This window comes from Bacillus rossius, chromosome 3, assembly GCF_032445375.1.
Source record: "Bacillus rossius redtenbacheri isolate Brsri chromosome 3, Brsri_v3, whole genome shotgun sequence".
NCBI lineage: Eukaryota > Metazoa > Arthropoda > Insecta > Phasmatodea > Bacillidae > Bacillus > Bacillus rossius.
In genome coordinates, this window is record NC_086332.1 from 100,421,737 (window position 1) to 100,446,543 (window position 24,807).

The 24,807-nt window shown below is 41.9% G+C and overlaps 1 protein-coding gene across 1 annotated transcript in view; it reads left to right on the forward strand.

The window, feature by feature from the left end:
- LOC134531351 (uncharacterized) overlaps nt 1-16,114 on the forward strand; it is a 98,788-nt gene extending 82,674 nt beyond the window's left edge. Inside the window, exons 6-9 of the mRNA XM_063367050.1 lie at nt 8,215-8,254; nt 11,244-11,339; nt 12,964-13,088; nt 16,039-16,114. Coding sequence (XP_063223120.1) covers nt 8,215-8,254; nt 11,244-11,339; nt 12,964-13,088; nt 16,039-16,114 — 337 coding nt within the window. The remainder of the gene's footprint in view (nt 1-8,214; nt 8,255-11,243; nt 11,340-12,963; nt 13,089-16,038) is intronic.
- The last annotated feature ends 8,693 nt before the right edge of the window (nt 16,115-24,807 follow it).

The following is a 24,807-nucleotide window of genomic DNA, read 5'->3' on the forward strand; positions in this document are numbered from 1 at the left end:
AATATGTTAGAATAGTAGTATAGGAATGGCGGTCCGAGCGCAGGAGTAGGTCCGGGGTGACCGACAGGCCTAATGTCACGGCGGCAATCTGGGATGACCTTGACCTTCAAAATTCCTCAGAAATGACTCAAAATTTCTGAAGTTTTCTAAAACAGTCCCCTATTTTGAGGGAAAATACCCGTCTTTAGGAAATATCTCCCATCTTTTTTTTTTTTTTTCAAAAAAATCGAAATTCGAATTCCTCAAAAGACTTTTGCCTTTGAAAGAACCTAATTTCCTAAAAACTGTTTAAATTGCCCATCAATAGTCCTCCGTAAGCCACCGAGGTACGACTTTGACCTTGACCGTAACCTTGAAATTCTTTAATTTTTGACCAAAAAATTAAATAAATCCCCAAAAATATAAAAAAAAGTCTTCTTCAAATATTTAGTTACTTAATCGATTTCTGTCCTCGGTTTGAGTCCTGGATATTAAATAAGTAATTTAATAATAATTAACATTAAATTAAATTATATGTTAATAAATAATTGATAATGTCACACCCTCCAACAGTCTTGGGCTCCCAAAGTCATTGGCTGCAAAAGTCATTGGCTCCAAAAGTCTTTGGCTCCCATTTATTTTTCTTTAACAGTCTTTGCTTCCAAAAGTCATTGGATGCAAAATTCATTGGCTCCAACAGTCATTGGTTCCTACAGTCATTGGCTGGTGGGAGTGGGTTTGACCTATCTGGGAGTGGCGCTGAAGGACAGGTAACCGGGCCTAAAAACGGGCTGTAAACTGCACGGCGAGGTTTCCCCTTTAGCCTTGTAGTCGGTGAGGGGATTCAGGCAACCCCGAGGTCTCCTCTGCCTGTCCTGAGGTTTCCACATACTGTTAGGAAGGTGATTGCCGCTTGAGGTGTCGGAACTGTTGCCGGTTCTAGTATCCGAGACATGAACCATCAAACCCGCGGAAAGGGTGTGTGATGCGATTATATAGCCTCTCCACATCAAGTGGCAACCCTCTGCCTCCACGTTGGCACCACTGTTGGGGGAGGATCGTGGTGACTATGTTGGGAGGGTTCCCCAACCACTGGTCATAGCACCTCTCTAACTAAAGAGGGCGCTGCCGGGTCTAACTCTGCCTCAGTGCATCCTCAATTGCATGTATGAGACCGGAAATGGTGAAAGGGCTGAATCTGCGGGCAACAGCAGATGCGATAGAAACCTTTCCGGGGGGTTCGACGGCCGAGCCTCGGTGCATCTGTCCCAAAGGGCCCCATAGTGAATGGATCAGGCCCCATGGTAAAGGAGTTCGACTGGGTATGGTGGTTGCGGTGTCGGGCGACCGGGCCTAAAAACGGGCTGTAAACTGCACGGCGAGGTTTCCCCTTTAGCCTTGTAGTCGGTGGAGGTACTGAGGCAACCCCCAGGTGCCTTCAGCCTGGGCACTGTAGTTGCCATTTTCCAGCTGGGGTTGACGGCGGTCGTCGCCGGACGAGTGCAGTCACATCCGGGCCTTAACCGGCTGTAAACCCGTCGGGCCGAGGTACGGCGGGTCGGAGGGTTTTCCGAGGCGACGAGGACACCTCGTGGCTGCACTCTGAAGTGTGATGGTCTGGTCAAGCTACCGGCGAACAGTCTGTCGACGAGACCAAAAGTTGGTCGTAGTACGGGGAGAATTCACCATGTTTGAATGGTGCCCCACTGAGGTTTCCTCTAACGCCCAGGATTCTTGTTGGGAAGGACTCGTACTTGGGAGTGGTGCCCCGAGTGCTTTAGGGGCAGGTATTAGGGTTCCCTAACCCTCTGATGTGCCGGCGTGTTGAGCGACGAGGACAGCTCCGGTTACCAGCCTGGTCAGCTGGGAGAGGTTGGGTAGGCCTCCACCGGACCGCGGGTTCGCTGGGTGATTGAGGAGTCCCAGTGTGAGAGCGGGAGACTGGGGTAGGCGCCAGAAGTGATGACAACTCCGGAGGGCTAAGGGAGCATCCAACTTGCTGGTTAGCTGAGTGGAGTGGGGGGCCGGAGGTGGTGCATAAACTGAGATGGGTCTCAGTCCCTTTGCATAGCCAAAAGCTCTAACGCTCTTCCTGGTTGCGTATGCGGCGTATCCGCATCCACGCCCGTGGGGGCCCCAGGGCGGTAGGGCTTTTTGCTAAGAGCGCTGGGTTATCAAAGAAAAGGGGGGAAACCCCTGATGACTGTAATAGTCATTGGCTCTAAACGTTATTGGCTCCAACAGCTTTAAGTGCTCCAATGCTCCAACAGCTCCAAGTGCTCCAATGCTCCAACAGCTCCAAGTGCTCCAATGCTACAGAGCTCCAATTGCCCAAGTGCTACAATGCTGGACGTGCATGTCTGGCCAACATATGTGACGTTCCTAGACAACCAACTGGATGTTGGCTACCGTCCGGATGTGCCTGGCCAACCTGCTAGATGTGTCTAGCCAGCATCTCTACATGCCTGGTTAATCGAATGTCATGTAGAACTGGCCTGAAAACACATATTAAGGCATGCAAAGTACTTGGTTTGTACTCTAAGAAGATTGCAGATATCGAGAAACAGTAGTAATTTTTTCCCCTTGTATAAATTATGTAATAATTTTTTATTTGTAAATTTGTGGTCATATTTCTCTAACCCGTTTTTTTTTTTTTGGTAATTGCGCATCAGTATAGGATCGAACCGAACTGATTGAATCAGCCAGTAAATAAATTGCTGAATTTTTTTATGAATTTTGGAATTTTTCATAATTTGAAGCTTAATAATTACAGATTTTCAAGATGGTGGGCAAATTTCAAGATGGTTTGATCCCTGGCAATAAATGATTACTGCACTCTAGCTGGTAAATTTAGACTATTAGGCGGCAGCACCCTCTAACAAACGAAAACCGTATTTCGGATCCATGATGGCGGACGTGACGTCTTACTAGCTGGCGATATATATATTTATACCTTGGCATTAGTGGTGAGAGGTCAGTCTGCTTTTGGCTTCCGTGGCGGAAGGATCGTTCACCAGGTACGAACCTAGGACATTTTTATAAATTTTATCATCAAAATTTATGGTTATAATTTATTTATGACTTTTACAGTTTTTCGTTTAAAATTGGATAACATTTACATTTTTTCAATATGGCACACGATTTTCAAAGTGGCGGGCTATTTTTATTAAAAATGTTTAAAGTTAATTTTTTATTAATTTAAAAGGTTTTCCCATTTTTCTAGTAAAAAATACGGATTTTCAATATGGGGATGCATGTCAAAATGGCGTAAGTTCTTTTTATTAAACTTTTATTAATTTTTTTTCCGATTTTCTACCCTAAAAATTACAGATATTCAAGATGGTGGCTGTAACCAAATTTGCAACGAGGGCGGCCGAGGTCAAGGTCCATATATCAGCGGCTTAAAGCAGCTTGTTTTAAGGGGCCCGCCTACCTGGGCACACATACGGTGTGCAGAGCTTCAGGAAAAACAACGCGATTTCAAAACTACTCAAGATATCCGAGTGGGGCCTATTTACGAATAGCATTTAAGAGTTCGCTGAGGACCGAAAAGTACTTTTAATTTCGGATTAAGTTTTTAAACTGTATTTTTAGAAGCGTTAAAATGCCTAAAACGCGTGTTTTCAGAGTAATTTTTAGGCATAAAACAATCAGTACAGATTCTTGAAAGTACTTAAGGGGCTTGCATAACACCTTTATCTTCATTTCTCCGCCATATAATGTTACGGTCACCGCTCAAATTTCACAGTTATCCTGTGACGACGAGACGAATGCGCGCCAGTTCAGAGCCATGCGCTTAGAGGCGATACCGCGCTGGAAGCACCAGCGAGCGTCGCGCTTATCATCCCGCCTCACTAACACACATACACCCCTGATGAGGCGGGACCCTTAAGGGGTTTTAAGCCACTTTTATGAGGTTTCAAGTTGATATTTTTCAGGAATAAAATGGGATTTTTACCTAAAAACGGAAATTTTCTCCTCAACATAGGGCTTTTTTCTAGAAATTTTAACGAGTTTTGAGTAATTTTTGACAAATTTTTAGGAAATTTGACACCAATATGGCCGCCGTGACGTCACAATTCAAGTTGGTGGTCGGCTCCTCCGGCTCCTCTTTACGGACCCTATAGTATGAGCCCCTTTTATATAGTACTCAAAACATATGGATTGTATTCGTTTGGACCCTTAATCCAATCATCGTTGAGCCATTCTTATTGTTTTTTGCGTTGTTTCTCGAATCGCTCCAGGCAAAAGCTGGGTTGGTCCCTAACTGCTCGCATCGACTGTCTTGCGCACTGTCCTCGAACTGAGATGGGGGGTGTATTCGGCGATAATGACCTTTACACGAAATGCCTGATAAAAAAAATAACCCATAGTTCTTCTTCGAGCCGTACTTTTAAAGCCCGTATTGAGGCGTTTTGGAAGTATATTTGACACGTCACACCCAGTTGCGTTCAACGGTCCTCAACCACACTCAGATTGAGAGACGGAGCTGGAATCCGAACCAGGAGGTGGGACACGACCCCCGGGCAGCGACCGCTTCGAAGCGCGGGAATGAATTTGTCTTTGTTCCGTCGGTTGTGATTATGCATCGTCTCCGCGAGGCCTTGTTCCTTTGTGTACTGGACCCGCGCCCTTCGGAAGGGTAGACGTTCATGTGCGCGGGAATGGGTGCGAGCAGGAGGGAGGGGAAAGGAGAACCAACAACCAACATCCCTGTCGCCTTCTTTAGTTGGGAGTGGCCCCTCCCTTCATTGTGCTGGCCTCTAACCTTTTCCTCCCCAGGCCTCCCCGGGTTTGGACAAGGCTCGGCCTTTGTGGTCTCCGGAGCGGGGTCCCGCTTCCAGAAAGTTGTTTCCACGAAAGAATCACAACGTAAGACTTGGTGAGAGGCGCTTTCGAGATAACAGTGAGATGTGGTTCCTTATTTTTTTGGGGGATAAGTTGTAACTGTAAGACTAGTTTATTTCATTTGTTTGCACTGAAAACTGTGTTAATACACACATCCCAAATATGAACGAAGAAATTAAATCAGTACAAATATCCATATTGTCTGGAATAGCAGTTTTAATGAATATGAGTAGGGTTACTAAAACTAGTGAAACTTCAATTTAAGGCAGTGAAATTCATCACAAAATTAAAGTGACAGAAAATTACCTTGTTAACTTTCTATGAACGGGATATGGGATATATGAGTGTGTTAATGTGCTAAAACTGGAATGTTCAAACAAAATATTTATTAACATTGTACAATAAATTATTGTTTTTCATTAAACATATTGAATTCGAGTTCAATAGACATTCGAGTTTGCATTGATTCCCAACAAGCTGGATTTTTGCACAGGTCTTGAATACGTCACTACGAATGATGTGTCATAAGTCCTCATCGATCCCGCTTGTGCGTTGTTTTTTATTCGAGGTAAATGGTCACCAATTTCTGTGTTTTACATATATCTCTGAAACGATAAGAGCTGCCGTAATAATGGATCAGACAAAGTTTGTAGATCGCGTAATTCTTTACAAAAAATATATGAACACCTTTTTTCCCTACGAAGCACCGCTTTCGAGATATCGTGACTTCAGATCGTAGGAATGTCGTATTTTCAATTATATGCACACATTTCTGCACCACCTCTGAGGTAGTGTAGTCGGCGATTTTTTTTAACGTGTTTTCCCCAGTATTAATACCCCACGATATATTTCGATCAAGGAAATTTGATGGGACGATATTTTATTAATAAAAACGAGTCTGAGCTAACTTCAAGACGGCGTCATTAAATTGAAGTGTTGAAACTTGGGACACTTTACGCGGAAGATGCTGCGCTTTCTTTACTTCAGCCGTTTTATCTGCTTCATTGCCGCAAAACAAGCAGTAATTTTTGAAACAAAAAGAAGAGTCATCCTCGCGCTCTAGCACGAGGAGGACTTATCCCAGATGTACCGGCTGTTTCCACCTCGGGTTGTCTTTTTCTGCAGCAATGCTGCTCTCCGGGTGTACACTTTACGACACTGTTTATGGATTGTTAGAAGATTGTTTGTCTTTCAAGTATTCATCAAACCCATCACTCCTTTCATTACTCGAATCGATCAAAGTTTTAATTCCACGATCAACAACCCCAATTTAACCTTCAGTCAAAGATTCACTGCAAACGAAGCAAACTTCTGACATTTTTATAAAATTTTGTAACGGCACAGTTTAAAATGAAAATATAATCTACAAACACGCCTATTCACTGAGAAAAACCGTTTAGAACTGACTAGATTTACTACAGTTATGTCCCTTGAAAAAAGCAGGTATGCCGGTTTATACCAGAATAATGGAGTGTTGCAGGCAGATGTTACGCAAGGCCAGCCGATCAATGGAATTAGGGACGGATAGTTGACTGACTCAAAATTGTATATTTTCCTCGTATTTTAGTGCGTGAGTCACAAAAACCAATACTGCAATTTTTTTTTTTTTCAAATTGAAGACCCGATGATGCATACTGGCCGCATATGAGCGCATATTAGTATTTTCGAGGTTTGAAATCGCGATAAAAGAGAATTTTACAATCCACAAAATTTGTCTTATCCATTATTACGGCAGCTCTTATCGTTTCAGAGATAGACGTAAAACACATAAATTTGTGACCATTGACCTCGAATAAAAAACAACGCACAAGCGAAATCGATGAGGACTTATGACACATGATTCATAATGACGTATTCAAGACCTGTGCAAAAATCCAGCTTGTTGGGAATCAATGCAAACCAAGCATCTTTTTTCGTCTATTTTGTCTGGACTAACATTTAACACTCCATTAAAATGTATGACACTGACTACTTATTACTATGCTTACAACACAGCTCAGAAACCTTCTCAGAATAATCATATTTAAATTAGGACTCATTGTCTTCCTCGCAGCTGAACGGCCGAGTCGCACTGGCACTCGAACCAGCCGTGACTTCGAATCACCTGAGCGTCGCCGCTGTCTCCCACGAGCTGCTCACAAGCGAGCGAGTGTCGCTAGCTCCTGCCACTACCTTACTCTAGCTCGGGGTTTACTCGTTTTTCAACCTTACTCACAGAGAGAGTATTCTCCGTTGACTCAGGACTCTCGGTACTGGTGACGTAAATGCCAAACCTCGGTTGTGGTTCCTAGTGAAGGGGCTTCCCGAGATGATGTCGTCCTTCTGCCGGCGTGGCGGGCGGGCAGAGCTCCACTGGGTCTCTCGTAGCGACGGTGCGGTGTTATGGAGCTGCGATGACGGTCTCTCTAATCTAGTATGAACTGAGGTTTATGTACCCCTCCAAGGTCAATCGCCATTACGAACCAAAATATTCTTTATTTCGTTCGCCGAAGCTGTGCAGAATGTCGAAGCACTGAGCGGAACTACCAGTATCACGTAAGAGTCAAATGAACGAGAACCTTCTTATTTAGCCTCACTTAAGCTTCGCGAGGTCATCTATCTCACAGGCGAGTTAAGTTATTCTCGCACGGGGAAGTGTAGCGGGTTGCGTCATTCTAGGAATGCGACCAAACAAACCTCGTACTTTGTGGTGAAAAATCGGGTTGGAAGAGAACGCCCGTTATATTGTGAATTGTTGAACAAACTTTTTCATTAGTGCTCCACTGATTTGAGTAGCTGCCATTGTTATAACTTATGTTAGGAGAACACGAATGCGACAAATATATATTTCATGTCAGCAGTTATTTAGCTAGGAATACTTGGGTAAAGTGTGTTTTTAAGTTTCTCTATTTAGTTTGCCAAGGTATTAACATCTTCCTGACGCACCAATTGTGGGTCCGCCATCTAGACTTAAATCACCGAAAGCGGAGCTCTGTGCATGCGCAGTAGTTTGGACGACAGGACACCGAAATACATTCCCTAAAATTAAGGGACTGGACGTACACTATCTAAGGGTTTGGGAGCAATTATGTGATCTAGGAATACGAATATGGTACAGGTGTAGCATATTCAAAACCTAACCCTAATTTTTGTGTCTCTTAATATCGACCTTAGGAGCTCTATGTGCCACAACTGGTGGCGACAAAGCCCTCAGCTGGTGTGGTGTTGAATACTCCCAGAAACAACTGGTTCATGTTATGCCAGTTAATTGGTAACTAATCGCATGCCAGTCATGATGTGCCACTACTATGTTTATAATGTGCACCTGAATCCAATGTATTTTCTGTAAGAAATTTGGCTTTAAATAATCTCTATTGTTTTATAAACATATACAATTTTTTTTTTCAGGTATGTGCAGGCCTTAAGCGTGACCTGGTGTCTACGTTCCGTAAGTAATCTACAAAATCTGTTTTTCCTAAAAATGTATTATGATAGAAGTCATTTAAGTTCAAAACTACATAGAAACAATATAATGCTAGTAAGCCATATCATACTATACACTGCGATACTTGGCCTGGATAAACTGTATGATGAAATGAAATACTTCTGAGAAGCTTCCTAAAATTTACATTTTATTAAGGTTCAGTTAATCAATATATTTGTATTGTGTACCTATGCATGTCTTCGAAAGGTTTTTGGAACATATTGCGCCAGTGAAGTATAACATTGAAATAGTAAAATTTAAGCACTTAGAGACATAAATGTTTACTCACAAAAAAGATTTTATTTGTATTATGGTGTGTGTGGGATTGAGATAGAAATAAAAGTGTGTGTGTGAGACGGAATTGACTTAACAAAGAACGAACTATCATAGGTGTCATAAAAACAATTTTTTTTAAATGTTTTTTAAAATCAACATAGAGTTCCTTAGGCTCTAATGATTGTGTCTTCATTGCATGTACTACACGTATATTGCGTGTATTGCGCGTACATTACGTGTTAATTGCGTGAACATTGCGTGTTGGAGCTAATGGAACTTTGGAGCTCTTGGAGCACTTGAAGCTGATGGACAACTGGAGCATTGGAGCCAAATGTAGATGGATCTGATGGCACGAATTGTAGCTCTTGAAGCCAAATGTAGATGGATATGATGACACGAATTTAAGTTCTTGGAGCCTAGCGTATATTGGTGAGATCGAACTCATGAGACGAAAACGTATCACACCGCATCGAATTTTTTCGATCTTATGTTCCTCTTTTTTAAATGTCGTTTTGAATCGTGTATGATAGTAAATGGATCTTGATTTGACTAGCGTATTATTCCGTTAAGTGCATGTATATACAATAAGCGAGTCCTCAGACGGCGGGGCTTTCAGTTTGTTACTGACGACGACGGTGTAAGGGTCCGCTAGTTTATCTCATCTGGTGCATAAGCTGCGTAAGTACCTGTTCTTGAGAACTCGATGGCATCCTTACCGACTTTACCGTTGATATTCGATGGAGGTTTTACCATCGACTACGGGAACCCTGTCGTCAGCGACGACGATGACAACGGAGCGATCAATGACATCGGTGTCGGCAGCCTCGGAGATCCCGACGTTATCGGTACCGTCAACTGCAGACATTTCGACGGTGTCTGTGATACCGGCATCGACTTGTGCTGTTCCATCGGATGAAGTTTCGTCAACTTCATTGTAGACTTCAAAGAACTACGAACATTCATCGCGTCAGGGCAAATACTGTAGTGCAGCATTCACTACCACTTCAAGTGCGCGCAGACATAAAAGATGTGGTGGTTCGAGTAATGCTCAAAGAATACTATTTCAGTGCAACAAGTGCAATAAACTATTTTCACTTCTCGATAGCTTACATCGTCGTTATAAAAAATGCTCCAAGAAAGTTAAGTGCAAGCATAATGAGCATGGTTGTTGTTTTGACACATGTATTGAACCAGCCAATGAGAATAGCTATATAAGTGGGGTCCAGACGATAAAACGTTCAGTCAGTCTCAGGCTGCTGTGCGTGCAGATAGGATAGTTAGACTTGCATAACATAATATACCAGTATACAGCTATTTTTTAAACTCGATGGTATCATTACCACTATTAACACCGACCTGGATAGAAGGCCTACCATCAACAGTGCAGAGTCCGATGACAACGACGTCAACAGCTACACCTACTCTCTCAGCACAGCAGGAGATTTCGACGTCTGCAACATCTTCCGCAGAGCAGACCTCGAAGGCTTCAGAAGTTAGCATTTCAACGAAGTTATACAAGTGTTGACAACAGTGCTAATGACAGCGATAAAGGAAGCAGCATCTGACGGCATTCCATCACCCCACTGTACGTACTCTGAAAAAATCAAAAACTTTAAATTACGTGATTGAGTAATACACAATTGTAATAATAACTCTGAACGCATTTTATATCAGTGCAATAAGTGTTGTATTTGGTTTATACATTATGGGAGATTAAAAGGACACCTCAGTAATTGTGATAGACTGGCTGTACATTCATCAGATTCAAGCTGTTTATACTGCGACAAGGCATTTGTAAGCATAAAACATGTAAGACATCATGAAATATATCACTGTCCTTTCAATGAAATCTATCATTCTTCTCTGTGTGAAAACTGTGGTAATCAACTTTCATGTGAAAATGCTCTGAAAAGACATTTAAAGTCATGTAAAGGACTTAGTCCGTACTGTAAGAAGACTGTTTGAATCTAAAATGCTCAAGACTTTAGTAATTAGTCTGTGTGTTTTTTTACTTTTAGTAGTGTAGAATTGATGTTATATAATTTTTGTTTTTAAAAGAACTTGCTCTGTTTTATTTTTCCGAACCTAAAATTACTTCATTTTGTTCATTGTCCAAGTATTATACCAAGGGCATTGTCCATCTAATTAATCAGTAAATTAATGAGTGATTTTCAAAGGATTTTCGGGGATTTTCCCCGGATTTCTAGATCAGTGTGGAGGTAAATATTATTTATTTTCATGTGGGATTTGGGATGCTCACTCACGATCGAAAGAGAAGGGCTTCGCTAGACATCAAGGAGAAAGAAGCTTGTCAGGTCTATCAAGGCATAGTAATCGACTGACTAATGAATCTCTTTTGTTTTAATTCCTCCTGATAAAATTACTGTGTTATTTAGCAGCAGGAATTCACTAAGTAAGCGAAACATTTTTCCTCCATGTAATGTAACGGTCACAGCTCAAATCTCATAGTTGTCCTATGCATGACGAGAAGACTGCGCGCCAGTTCAGAGCCTTGCGCTTAGAGGCGACACCGCGCTATAAGCACCATCAAGCGTCGCACTTATCCCGCCTCACTAACACAGACACACCCCTGACTAGGCGGGTCCCTTGTGGTTCGTTATCCCCTATGTGAGGGAGCGTGCGCCCCGTGGTGGGATACTGGGCTCGCATGTTTCAGGATCTGGGCTGGAATCCCGGTCCTACCCTGGTTTCTGTTTCCCGCACTATCCCGACATCTGCAGGGAAGTGCTGGGCTGGACGTTTACGATGGGCTGTGGCTGGCTGCCGTCACAGAAACATTGGTCAGTGTCCTATCACGCGCAACTCAGTCGACAGTATTGTAATGCAATATTTTTCAACACTCCTTCATCAACACTTCATATTATGTCAAAATTTTAAAATAAAAATACAACCTATATTTTCTGCTAATTTACTGGCTAACATTGGTCTGCATACGTCGCAAAATGAAATTTTTCCATTTTGCATATATTTAAACATTGTGACTTGTCCCTTTACAAGCACACGTTGATAAAGACAGTACTGTCTCAATACATACTTTCCTTTATGTTATTTACTCGTACTAAGCCTTCCGTTTCTTACCAAACTCAAAATTTATAATAGCTCAAAGTTTTACACATAGACAAAATACAATAAAGTGCAAATTTGTTCAAAATGCCCTATTGTATTTGTTAGTCCCAACATTTAATTTTACTGACTTTTGTTGAGAACTTAATTGAAGCCATGATTATTTCGCTGAATAGTTTAAATTTAGGCCACCCTGTAATGGTCAGAATATAAAAAAGTCATTTTCAAATGTTATTTGTCGATAACAAGTTCACACTTAAGACAGATTGGCGTGTGGGACCTAAGCGCGTCGAAGTCGAGGAATCATATCCCTTGATGGGTTGTCAGTGATTGGGTGACCACTTCATGTTTATAACAGGCTCTAGGACGTCAAGGATATGCAAAAGGTATTGAAGTTCAATCATAAATATGAAGCAGAAGCAAAGTTTGTCAATAGAAGAATATCCCAGTTGTAAATTTTTTTTTTTGCAATTTGCTATGAGTGTATCTGTAATTTTAACCTTCCCCATTGGAATCTCTTTGTACGAGAGTGGTTGAACGTCAAAATCCCTGACCGTTGGTTTAGTTATAATAGTCAAGATTGCAGAGCTCTTTTGTTAATGACCCGTGTATGGGTCACACAATTTAAGCCAATATTTTGTTTACTGACATGTAGCGCTCCTTCATGCGATCGTTATTAATTTTGGGAGAAAAAAAATTAATATTGCACTGTATGGTTGAATATGAGCTTAAATAACTAGCCTGTGTTTGTTTTTAATAAATATGTTACGAGTAGGTAAAATGTTTAAATTAAAATATCTCAGCAGTGCATATACAGCATCAAGAATTGCGCCGTTGTGCTGCGTCTGCCGCCTGTCGGGCTGCTATCCGACCACTGCTGGTAAGTGACGTGGCTGTCTGCCAAGCTGGCGTTCAACAAGATGGGCAAATATAAAAATAAACTACATAGTCACAGAGTGAGAAAAAGGGGGAGTGGACATTCATGTGTGTGTTTGAGTATGTGTGGCCTTGCAGAAGTACCTACTTACGGTCCTCCCTCCCTCTCTCATTGTTTTAAATGTCTGTGAAATGAGCTCTTTTTCGCAGGCTTCCACGTTCACCTGATATGATGCCATGTGATGATGAAAGATTTATGAAAGTCGTGTTTTACGAAAGATCGTGTCTACATTCCGCCGCTACCTAATGGTTTGCCAGAGTTGAGACACAGAATTGAAGAGGCTTATTGCTTCCATTACTCCGGACGTGTTAACCAAAGTTTGGGAAGAATTGGACATTAGTTGGGACGTGTGCCCTATAACTAAAAATGCGGACAGCCTGCACTTGGAGTGCACTGGGAGAGTGGCCAGGCCAGGAGACACGCGCGCCCGGCGAGTGCGGCCTCGGGCGCCGACCGGTCCACTCGCGGGAGGCGGTTGTGCAAGTCCCGCTGGCGCCGAGCGTGGGCAGCGCGCGCCGGCAGAGACGATGTCTTCCCGTTCCCGCACTTGTCCCGTCTCCTTCCAACACCGGAGGACGGACAAACAAACAAACAAACAAAGCGAAAACTCGTTTCGCTCAGAGATAGGCCCAACCCATCCGCTTCGCAGTTCTCCGGAAACAGGGAGTAGTTTCACGTCTCGTTATAAAGCGGAATAACTTGTTTCAAATCCGTTATTCACTGCTGCTTGAAGATTCTGCTTGCCTGCAAGCCGCCATAATCAATATTTTGACGACATAATGTGAAGTCTGTGTTTTCTGTTGGCTTTGTATGTTGTGTTCACAAGCACTGGGGAGCACAGGGTCTCGTTACCAACAACACGGAATATCAAGGCAACCAGCATTATTATTCACATTTAAATTACAGGACATGAATCTCATAATTTACTTGCAACTTCCAGCAAAAACATGCAGCTGAGTTTACTTCCTATAACACGACGTAGAAAATTGATTATTAGTAAACAAAAAATTGTAAACAACAATATATATCTTGACAATAAAAATTAAAAATTACAATACCAACGGGTTCACAAATAGCTAATGCTCTTACCAATTAATGTCACAGATCTTTGTCAGGACCGTTTTCAAATAAAACAAACACTATAGTTTTGAAATAATTTTACCACATTGTATACCTCGACTAGGCGACCCAAACGTTATTGCTGCGGAAAGGCAAAATCAATCCTATCTCGTGCGACCATCTACACAACATGGCTCTCAAGTAAATAGTTACTCGCATCTTTGCTACTGCCTACTCGCCACTGGCAATTGTGTCTTAACAGACAAATGACTCTTGTTTCCAACAGTTGTCACGTGCACGAGATACGGGTGGACAGCTCTGTCGGACGTGTTGGTCAGCATGAGGACTCCCCTCCCTGTAGCGCGGCTCGGAGCTTCGCCGCGGAATTCAGACCTCCTGGGTCTTGTTCGCTCTTCGGATGAGTGGCTCGGCTCGCGGTCGCTGCTTCCAGTTCCGACTGCCTTAGCGTGGCGTCACGAGACTCGCCATGCCAACTCGCTCAGTCGTTCGCTAAACTCTTCAGCCTACTCGCCACACGCTCCGGTAAATGACTGGTCTCTACATCACTACGTGACATCTCCTGGATCTCCACACTTTGGCTACTGAGCGAATAGGTTAACTTTGCTGCTGGTGAAATCCATCCCACGACCACTGGCTCCTTCGCAGTTCCCCCTGAGTATGTCGAGTCGTATGTTATGAATTCGTCGTCGCGTTACGAACTCGTCGCTACGTACTCACTGTGCGATCATCGCTGACACTCAGACGAACTGGCTGACTGTCAGTGATGCCGACTGACACTCGCTTCTGACCCCCACCGTCCTAAGTAACCAGGCACAACCGACTGCAGAGATCGCCTCCTACTGAATTAATACATCAGCTCACTCGAGGCCTTATGTACCCCCGAGACTGCAGTTCGTTTCAGTACAGAAATTTTTATAGAGATATTATTGCTCACTAGGTCCAAATTCTGTTACACAATGTTCCTGTCAATGGACATCACAGTGAATTGTTGGTTGTGACGCGTTTACATAAACATACTTCAAAGACTACAGGAAAGTATAGTCATCAAAGCTAAACTTCAGCTTACCTCTGGTGTGACCTAGTGTACAATGGAGAAATTGTTGTCTGATAAACACAAATAATTTATTAGCTTTCACACTACAAAATATTTTACAAAATATTTATTGCTAATAATTAAAAATTTGATGAAGTTTACACAAATACTCGTTAAGACGAATCTTTGAGAGGGATATCAAAATTTTCCCATACATAGTTAACCACGTTGTAGGTATTACAAAATTATTTCTTTGTCACCAAAAAATATTTGGCAATCCCGTTAGTCTCTTTACCTGGAACAAATAAAATTCTGTATTCTCTGTACGACTGATTTTAAAACAGCCCGATGTATTGTTAATTAATTTCATCCCATGTATTTTTCTTAAGAGTGTTTTGTGTTGTTCATTGTCAAGGTGGTTTCAAAGCTAAACCTTTAATCTAACGCCTTGTCTATGCGGAGTCTCACGCCAGATTTAGATTTAGTACCAATGGTTTTCAGCGAACAGTAACCTTACAAGATATTTTGAAATTGCTTTGTTAAAAAAATTGCGTCCTAATCTGCAATAAATTAATTTTTCTAATAGTTAGCCTCTGGGTAGTTAAAAACACGCATAAAATTAACTTTTTTCATAATTTAAATATAAAATTAGCTTCGTTCAGTACAAAAAAAAAACCAACCGATAGTTCAAAGAATCCTTGTTTTTATATTTTTTTTAATTACTTCGTTACCATAGCTACAATTGTACTGAAGTGACTCTGAAAAATACACATGGAGTTAGGGATTGTCAGAAGATGGCCTGGTGTGTTGTAGTTGAAGTCACTTTTTAACCTCACCATCGTCATATTGTTCCGCCAAATACATTGCGGAAATTTTGCTTGATAACATCTGCTGATGGGAAGTAATTATGAATTACAATCTCTAACGTTAAATATAATCACTATCATTTAAAAAAAAGTATTTTAAAACTGTTTCTTGAATGCTAAAACTACACTTCAGCTAATGTTTTGGGCGTCTAACCAACATGGCTCAACAATTAGAGATTGGAAAAAAAAAGTCTTCACACACGTTCCATGTAATCATGCAGAAGTGGCCACCCCCTTAAAAACACCGCAGTGCTTTAATCGATCGAGATGCGACTGTGGAACTCTCGCAACGCTCATCTGTCACGGAATGACTCGCTGAGGCTACTTTATTGGCAGGTGCCTGGGGCCGACGCGGTGCGTCTGGAACGAGACGGAGCACGCGATGATGACACGGTGATGAACTGAAAGTGCCGGGCTGCGCATCCCAATGACCGGTAATGAGCTGGTCGGGCCGGGAGGGGTTAATGAGCAGGCCGCCTCCCGCCCACGCCAGTCCCCCGGTAGACCACGCCTACGTGGGCTGCACGGGGCGATGCGAGGCCGCTTGAGCCCGCTGCCACCTTCTGCCCCGCCACGCAAGCTGGCATCTTCCCCGGGCCACTTCTTTGGGCGCGATGGGAGTGCAAGTGCAGGAACGAATTTCAATGAAAACGCTGTTTAACGTTTATAACACGAAAAGAACAGAGAAATATAAAGGGAGCAGTATGCTATATATGCGTTGCGATTTTTTTTCCTAACCTAATAAAAAACTAAGTGTATTTGAGAGATGCCCGGGTTAGGGAGGAGACTAAGTGTGTCTCAGGCCGAAGCCTATACGCTTTGCACATTTTTGGGGTTTTAGCCATGCAGAGAGGGTAACATGCATCATGTGCTAGGAGGAGATTGGCTAGCCATGGCAGCGATTGGCGCCATGACTAACTTCCTTCACTTCTTAACTCTAGACTAAAAACTAGATACAGTTTGGCCAAGGTAAAACCTGTATAGACACAGGGAAAACCCTGGGCACTTACATGCGGGATGCAAAATTTCATGCATTAATTTCAAGCATGTTTGTTACGGGAAACAGAGGGATAGTTCAGGAAGGAGAGTTGGACAGAGTAGATAAGAGTCAGAATTTGTGTCGTTTCCCGCCAAGCTGCCAGCCAGCCTATACTAAGTTATAAGGGAAAAGGTATTGTGTACGCATATAAAATAGTTCATATAAATACAAATTGATTTAAAGTTTAAAAAATGTTTGTGTTCGGTTACATTAATAAATCGCGAGCCACGAGTTATTTAATTAATTTGTTTGTCGCGAGTTGGTGCGCCGGGCTACACTCAGGAGTGGATAGAGCTTCAGGTTGACCAAGGTTGGTTAGACAAATTATCCAGTTCTTCATCGCGAGGCCCGGATAATTTCTCTAACAGACCTCGGTCAAACTGAAGCTCTATCCACTCCTGAGTGTAGCCCGACGCACTGGACTCGTTTTTGTTTTCCTCTTTGTGCGATGATTCGTCCCCGCAAAAAAAAAAAAATAGAAACGAGAGAGCTATATGAACAATAAATTAATACAGAGTGTGTGCCCATGCGCTTGTTTCAGAAAATAGATATTGGTATCCTATACAGTCTGCTATGAATGCCTTGAATGTTATATTTGCTACCAGTGCGCTCATGTTCCCCTTGCTGGACCAGCATCGTTGAGAGTGCTGTTGAGACAGTCCCTGCATTTCTCGCATAGATAGCGCTACCTGTTATGCATTTCATATTTCGTTCAGATATTTGGTGTGTTCCAAATAACAGAATTGTTTGAAGAAACAGTAAAAGCACAGTTTTTTTATTGCATTCGTTCTCTCTTTCTCCCCCCCTTCTCTCTACCATTTTACCCCTTATGATATACTTACAAGTTGAGGTTTTAACTGCCAAAAAATTAAGTTTCACTTCTATCATGTGTACTAGTTACACACGCACGTTTTGTTTCGGGTGAGTTTGGGCGTATATTTTATGGTAAAGCCTGGTCCATGTCAATTGTTTCAAATTCGTCAGTCCTCGAAAGTAGCGCCATCGGTACTCATTTCCCGAAGGTTATTGGTTATTTGAAAAGTGTCACGTGTTGTTTGTTTACGAGCACTGACAGTCACATAAAGTTGTTTACAAACTCTGTTCACAGAGGCAGAATGATACGTAGACCAATGGTACTACTTTGGAGAACCGTCGGAATTGATCCGAGTTAAAACGCAGTCGTGAAAAGAAATTCATGCTTAATTTCGTTAAAACCTTTTTCGTTAAAAAACAACAAAAAAGTGGCTGATCGTAAAAAATCAGGTATGTTACCATTACACAAAAACTACCTGTTTTTTAATTTCTTCGAGGTCACTCGCTATATGTTCAGTGGCTGTGCGTCCACCGCTACATAGCACTCACGACTTGACTCTGTTGTCACAATTTCCAATTATACTTAATATAAATCTGTAAAGAGCGTATCACTTAAAATCTAACGAGTTCTATGACCAAGACATATGCAGGATGTTTTCAGATATTATTAAACTACCGTTCACGATTTCGCTTTCAAACATAACTGCAGAAGAAAAAGAACGAAAATATTATTGTGGGTTATATGAGATTTTGTTCAATGTTTATTGATTTAAAAGTAAAAAAAAAATAAGTGAACAAGTCTGTCTGTACTCACCAGTGATTGTAAACATCTAACCTCGGTAACGAGAAAATACTTGTGTTGCATGTACCAAATATACTGTTACGATTTTTAAAATAATCGTCGTGGAAATAACTGGGTATGTATAAGGATAGCCCAATTATTATTTTTTATTGCACAGTTTTATTGACTGCTAATATTTACAACACTAATAAATTATCTTACTTAAAATGCCTACTAATCAATTACTCGCACTCATTATCTCAACTACACACCGCACAACTCTCTGGGCCGCACCTCTCGCGCAACTCTCGCCGCAGCACTCCTCGTGGACCTCCGTCGCCGAACTCTCGTCGCACTCCGTCGCCGCCGTCGCACTTCTCCTCGCCGAGGAGCTCACTCCAACTCGCCGAGCCACTGCCGCGGAGGCCGGCGTCCAGGCTTAAATATACCCTGACGCCCTTCTAGAAGTAACGAGCGCGGCTGGGGCCAGTCGCGTCATCCTGTGCCTACCCGAAGCCCGAAGCGTCGAGAAGGGCATTGTTAGCTCACGCGATGGCCCGGGATGACGAGTCACATCATCCCGTGCCGACCCCCCGCCCGATGCGTCGAGAAGGGCATCGGAAGCTCGCTCGATTCGCGGAATTCCCAAAGGCTCTCCGGCGCCGAGGCAGGACGCCGCACAGGTAGTGGAGTGGTGGAGGGGGGAGGGTACCGACGACCCTTGTTATCCGGCCAAGAATGGGTGGCTTGTCCTACGTCAGTGGGGGCTACTTGACACGCGCATGACGACAGCCAGCACCGAACCCGGCGCGCGTCGCCGCCCTGTTTTTGCTTGTAACACTGCCCTACTTAAACCTGTTCGTCCCAAACAGGTAACGCATCCCTTCCAGCATATTCCCTCAAACGTTCCTAATGTACCACATTCATCCGTCCCCTCTTTCCTATCTGAATCCGGTAGATCACATCATTTAGGCGCTTTAAGACTTCATAGGGACCTTCCCATGATGCTTGAAGCTTAAGGAACCTTCTCTTCCTTCGTTGCGGTTTGTAAAGCCACACCAAATCGCCCTCCGGAAATCCGGTTGAATTAGCCTTCAGGTCATACCTCGTATTCATTCGATTCGTCGCTAACCGAAGATTCCTGCGGGCCTCCTCATGTACAAGCATCATTCGCTCCTCTAGACGAGTTACATAATCAGTGGTGTTGGTCGGCTCCTTACGAGGGCAACCGAACTTGACATCACAGGGCCGCCTCAACTCCTGTCCAAACACAATACTTGCAGGGGTCTGCCCAGTGGAGTTATGTATGGCAGATCTATGTATATGCCATTTGGAAGAACTGGATGTATTGATCCCAATACTGTTGATGCTCGGCCACAACTTTGGCAAGGTGTTCCTCCAGAGTTCTGTTTAACCTCCCCACCATGCCATCGGACTGAGGATGTAGGGCTCAAGTCCTTGTTTTATTTATTCCCAGTAACCGACACACCTCCTGAAATATGGTCGACTCGAAATTGCGACTTTGGTCTGAGTGGAGCTCCATTGATACCCCAAATCTGCAAATGAAGATGTTGACTGTTGCATCCGCAACGGTATAGGTTTCTTGATTAGGAAGTGCATAAGCCTCTGGACACTTGTTGAAGTAATCCATTGCTACCAGAATATACACATTATCGTCTTTAGTCTTGGAAAATGATCCAGCGATGTCGATGGCTATCCTCTCAAAGGGGGCGCCTACATTGTATGCCCTCATTTTACCACGACCTTGGCGTTGTGGCCCCTTTTTAACCGAGCATGCTTTGCATTGTGTACACCAAGCCTCCACATCCTGGTGACACCTTAACCAGTAGTAGCGTTGACAGGTCTTAGCTAGAGTTTTGTTCACCTCTAGATGACCACCAGAGGCACCGTCATGGATTTCCTTCAATACATCTGCCAATAGACTCTTTGGAAGGAGTAGTTGGATGGTAACTACTTTTCCATTTGGACTCTCCCATGCCCTCATAAGTAGCCCATTCACCATTCTCAAGGAATCCCTCTGTGCCCAGTAAGCTTTCACCGCCCTTCGGTCACTGGAGATTACATGCCATTTTGGACGTCCAGCACCACTCTCTAACCAGCTTATGATAGGTGCCAGGACAGGATCGTGCTGCTGTGCTGCCTTCAAGCTGGCCCTATCCCATTTTTCTTCCCCATTAGTTATCGTTGTTCGCCGAATATATTCGATCCCCTCATTTTTCTCTGCCCTGTTGCAATGGTTACAGTTTACCTTGCAAGGTCTTCGGGAGAGGGCATCGGCATTGCTGTGAATTCGGCCTTTCCTGTGTTCTATCCGACAAATATATTGCTGTATCTGTTCAATCCACCTAGCAAATTGTCACCCTGAATTCTTGAACTGAAGTAGCCACTTAAGTGCGTCATGGTCAGTGAGTAAAACAAATTTTTATCCCATATAAATATTTGTGGAAATGTTACAGAGACTTCACTACAGCCAATAGTTCTCGTCTTATGACGCAGAAGTTGCGTTCAGGCTTAGAAAAAACTTTGCTGTAGTATGCTATTACTCGTTCATTTCCATCTTGAACCTGGGACAAGACAGCGTCCAAACCATATCTGCTTGCATCTGTATCGAAGATAAACTCTCCATGTAGGAGGGGGTAGGCACGTATGGGGCTAGTACACAGGGATTTCTTGAGATCTAGATATGCAGTCTCACATGTTGAAGTTCATATAAATTGTATCTTGTCCTCGGTCAGCTGATGCAGTGTTTTTGCGATTTTCGAGAACCCGGGCACAGACCGTCTATAGTAAGTACAGAGTCCCAGGAAACTTCTTAATTCATGCTTATTCTTAGGTTGAGGCCACTCCATAACAGAATGACTCTTCTCAAGATCTGTTCGCACTCCATCCTGCGATGCGATATGCCCCAGGAATGTTACCTCATGCTGGAACAAGAAGCACTTCTTAGGACTTAACTTAAGTTGGGCACAGCGAAGCCTGTCGAATACATCCTGGAGATTTTGCAAATGTTCCTTCACTGTATTCCCTACTACAATCATGTCGTCCAGATATACAAAGCATGTTTTCCAAGTCAAGCCATGCAGGAAAAGTTCAATCAATCTCTCAAAAGTTGCGTCGTAACCCTGCTTGTGCTTGTAACAATACTTATAATAGGAAACTTGGACTCTAAATTTTGCGTAGAATTCCGTATAATATTATCAGACGTGATAAATATACGAAAATACTTTATTTTATGGAAAATTGTAAAATAGTTCACCTTTTTAAAATCTTAATATAATTCTGTTAAACATAATAGTACTACTATTTATTTCTCAGGGCTAGCCGAACAACAAGAGTATCGAACAGGTCCTATGTAAATGCCACAACGCTGAAGCTGTGACATTTCCCCCTCGATCGGGATTTCATCTACTGCTGCTTCGTTTGATGTTATACTTCTTTAAGCTTGTTGGGGGTGAACATTTAATATGCACCAGAAATGGCAAAATATAAGCCCGCATCCACAAAATAAATTTAACCTATTTAAAATCAGATACGCATGCCTGCAGAAACTGCTATAGCCACGAATCAAATTCGTCAAGATGGCGGACACATACGTGGCAAAATGCACCTTTAAATATTAACTTTCGCGAATATCGGGGATCTACTAAGCGCATTGGTATGCTTACGTAAACATTTGGGTAGTGAATCTATCCTGGAATACATTTTGTTATCTTCAACAGTCATAACAAGATAACAGAAACTTAAAATAAAATAAAAAACATAATTTATTAACCAGGAAAATTGTGTTGGAACAACTATGGTGTCAAAGCTATTTAATATTTTGTTGGTTCTCTAAATCGCTAAGTATGAGGCGCTATCTTTTATGTATTTTTCAAACAAAAGTTGCAGTCCAAAAAACCTGAAACATTTAGAAACAAATATTGTTAAATTAAGTATAGCTATGTATGTAAATTTGTTTTTGCTTAACGATAGAAGTTAATCTGAAAATACCTACTTTATATAATCAAACATAGCTAAGCTAAATTTAGCTGATTCAACATTTAAGATTAAAGGTAAATAATTCAACACGAAGTCATTTTATTCAACATGTCGTCTAATGTTTATGTAGGCCAACAGTTTTTTGTATCTCTACATTATGACGCGTTACGCCATTTGGACATTTCAATGTCAACCAAGGATAAACAAAATTTAATGCGTATTTTTTAAGTTGTCATTTATTTGTTTTTAACTATAAGTTGTAACATAAACAATTAAAGGATAGTTGTAGTATTATAAAGTTTAGTTTGACACATCAATACGTTTAGTATTATCTTTGAAAGATTTGTGCAATGGGAGTGCATGACTTGATGTAGGATTTTGGACATACGCCATTGCTTAGCACATGTAGGCTATGTCTGCAGAAGAAAACTACAAAAAAACACAAATGACAAAAAACACAAATTAAGCAAAGATTGCTGTTATCAGGATTTAACGCCACACAATATTCCACAACAGGAATATGGTCAACAAACAAGGAAAAAACAAAGAAAAATGGACTAACAGAACGAAAAAACCCCACAAATGATGACAGCACAAAAAATTCCGAACCCAAAAAAATTCAACACAACAGTTGAAACGAGACAAAAAACACAGCAAAACGAAAAGACGAAACAAACACAATAGTTTTCCAAAAAAACAACAAAAAAAAAACAAAAAAAAAGAGAAACGAAAAAACACCCACAAATGATGACAGCACAAAAAATATTGAACCCAAAAAATTCAGCACAACAGTCAAAACGAAACAAAAACACGACCAAACGAAAAGCCGAAACAAACACAACAGTTTTCTAAAACAGAAACAAGCGACGTTTCGCTTAGTACATCCTCCGATGTTCACGAAAGTTAATATTTACGGATAAATCACGCGGGTCAGCGATATTTTCTAGATTTATGAGACATCCACAGATGGCAGCTCCGCCTTTACACATTTCCGTTATAATAGACTTTTGTGGCATTCACGAACTTACTCCTACCAAACGCCGCATGCCGACTTCTAAATTGTTTACACAAAAAAAAAAGCGAGCAAGTCATTCATTACTCGCTAGAGATGTGTAACATCTAACGTCTATAACGAGCAAATTCACGTGTTTTATATTGTAAATACAGTTACAATACAAATCTATGGCACAAAATTCTTTCAAATAATGCCGAGCGTGATAAATAAAAGCAAGTAGTGTTTTCAACTACACATCTTGACGCGAATTACTCGTAGTTTCTGCAACCACCGCTATAATTCGCTGCCAGAGTCACCACGTTGACAATGGTATAACTTGATAAGCAGACCGAAATTTTAAACGAAATTTGAAACTAAATAATGAAACGGCTCCAACAAAAGCGAAAAGGACTCGAGAAAATACTAATCCCCGGTTTTAGGCATGCTTTCTGACAAGGAATTTTATTAAATTAATGCCAATATTGTAAAAATTCTTTCAACTTTTAATACTATAATTTTTCCCTTTGTGTGAACTGTAGTGGGCGGATGCGAATCACAAGCAGTTTCCGCACCTGCCGCTAGAATTCGTTGTGGGAGCAGTTACATCGACTATCAAATCATTCGATTTTCAGCACGAAACTTTAAATTATATAATGAAAATTCTCCGATTAAAACAAAAAAAGGATTGAATAAATACTTAACCCCAACTTTAAACTTGATTTTCGACAAGGAATTGTATTAAAATTATACTCAATTTTGTTAAAATTCATTAAACTGTTAAGGGGCCCGCCTACCCGGGCACACATACGGTGTGCAGAGCTTCAGGAAAAACAACGCGATTTCAAACCTACTCAAGATATCCGAGTTGGTCTATTTACGAATAGCATTTAAGAGTTCGCTGAGGACCGAAAAGTACTTTTAATTTCGGATTAAGTTTTTAAACTGTATTTTTAGAAGCGTTAAAATGCCTAAAACGCGTGTTTTTAGAGTAACTTTTAGGCATAAAACAATCAGTACAGATTCTTGAAAGCACTTAAGGGGCTTGCATAACACCTTTATCTTCATTTCTCCGCCATATAATGTTATGGTCACCGCTCAAATTTCACAGTTATCCTGTGACGACGAGACGAATGCGCGCCAGTTCAGAGACTTGCGCTTAGAGGCTATACCGCGCTGGAAGCACCAGCGAGCGTCGCGCTTATCATCCCGCCTCACTAACACACATTCACCCTTGACGAGGCGGGCCCCTTAAGAGTTCCCCTTTGTATTTGTTACTTTGGTTCACGCCAACCACCACAGATGGCAGCACCGTGGTAACACATTACTGTTCCAAGCGACTTCTATTTCATTCACTAAATTACTCATAGCAAATACCATTTACCAAGAGCTAAGATTTTACGCAACAAAAAATAAATTTTCCGCACTGATTATTTTGTAGCAATGTTCTTCTCGCATTTCATAGTGTACTTTTTGTACGCAGATCTCGTGATAGGTGGCTGACTCGCACTTAAAATAGTATTTAACGTTTAAAACTATCTATCAGTGGACGCTATCTAATATGGCTTTCAGACTAAAACAGAGAGAGTTGTGATTTGTTTTACGTTGTTGATATTCT